This window comes from Temnothorax curvispinosus, unplaced genomic scaffold (genome assembly GCF_003070985.1).
Source record: "Temnothorax curvispinosus isolate PA1 unplaced genomic scaffold, ASM307098v1 QBEX01013927.1, whole genome shotgun sequence".
Taxonomy (NCBI): domain Eukaryota; kingdom Metazoa; phylum Arthropoda; class Insecta; order Hymenoptera; family Formicidae; genus Temnothorax; species Temnothorax curvispinosus.
Window position 1 is genome coordinate 2,283 of NW_020223707.1, and position 1,458 is coordinate 3,740.

The 1,458-nt window shown below is 39.4% G+C and overlaps 1 protein-coding gene across 1 annotated transcript; it reads right to left on the minus strand.

Moving 5' to 3' along the window:
• Window positions 1-3: 3 nt before the first annotated feature.
• LOC112464120 (venom carboxylesterase-6-like) lies at window positions 4-1,390 on the minus strand (the record flags this gene model as incomplete). The annotated part of the gene is made up of 5 exons (XM_025030928.1): window positions 1,057-1,390; window positions 652-849; window positions 380-558; window positions 109-277; window positions 4-31 (listed from the first exon to the last, which is right to left on the minus strand). Coding segments are annotated over exons 1-5 (800 nt in total), but the record flags the coding sequence as incomplete, so codon positions are not given.
• Window positions 1,391-1,458: the final 68 nt, after the last annotated feature.

Sequence of the window (1,458 nt, forward strand, 5' to 3'; positions counted from 1 at the left end):
TGCTTAAGATTCTGATCGTCGGCGATAAACTCTACGATAAGTTAGTATATATAGTTAGTATTCATAACTACCTGCATTAATTATTAATTATTTTCCGCATTATATTACCAGCTACGGGATAGAGGCCTTCCTCGCTCGTCACTCCCGTAACCCAGGGTAAGTCCTGTACGTCTCCGCTATTGATGATTTCAATAGGCGTCCTGTCGATGAAGGGTGTTTCATCGCCAAATCTCTCGGCCACTGGCCCGAAAGGAGTGAAGGGATTGTAGAAGAATGGCTGAAGTCAAAACAAATAGAACAAATCAAAACTATCATTTTTACAACATTCGACGATTTGTTGTTCTTGTTTCAAGATCATAAAGGAGGGAACAAATCTTACCATAAATTCACTTGTAGCTTGGACGATCGCGCGAGCTGGTCGATATCTCAAGCAACGTATCATTTCTCTGGAGCTGATTGTAGGGCATCCCATCAAAGCGCCCAATTTCTTGGCCTTCTCTAAGGCGTTGTCCGTTTGCGTCCAACAATCAAACGCTGTACCGCTGAACGATATACCGCCTATGTTATATAAAATTGTTACGTGACAGTTTAACGTAATAGAGGAAACGACTTAATCTTCACGCTGATTTTTGCATCGTGTCTTAAAAATACCTCGGAAAAGACCCGCGCTCATTTGCGATAAATAATGATAATGCACGCTAGCACCGCCGGCACTCAAACCGACCAAGGTCACTTTCTTTGGGTCGCCACCGAACCATTCGATGTTCTGCGACACCCAGCGAAGTGCCATATTTTGATCCTTCAGACCCATGTTGCCAGGAACTACTTCATCTTCTGTGCTAAGGAAACCTGATATTTTTTAAGAGGGTGTAAAAAATTGAGAGCTTGAGATGATAAAAAAAACTTGTATATTTAATCTATAAAACTGACTAGGCCAAGTCTTATCTGTATCAAAACACTTGACTAGATGAATTTTAATATTGAATACTGAAATTATTAATTTCAATAATATACTATACTAATCTTATATAAGTATAGAGTGCAAATATTACACACCCATTGGTCCCAACCGATAGTTAATTGTGACAAGTATAACGTCGTGATCCATTAAATATTTAGGTCCATATAATATCCCGCTACCACATTGGAATGCACCGCCATGGATCCAAAATATTACCGGCATTGGAGTTTTATTTCCCCCCTTTTCGCGTGCAGGCACGTAAATGTTTAAGTATAAACAATCTTCGGCACCCACAACCTTCTCCGGAGGCATTTCTGGCATTTGATCGTATTGAATACACACGGAACTGAATTTTGTAGCCGATAGATCGCCAATCCATGCCGGTATCGGTCGAGGAGGCTACACAGGAAAAAACTCAACTACATATTTTACAATATTTTTCGCAAGAAAGATTTTGTGAAAATTTAGTTTTTGACGAAATATTTTTTTAAACAAAA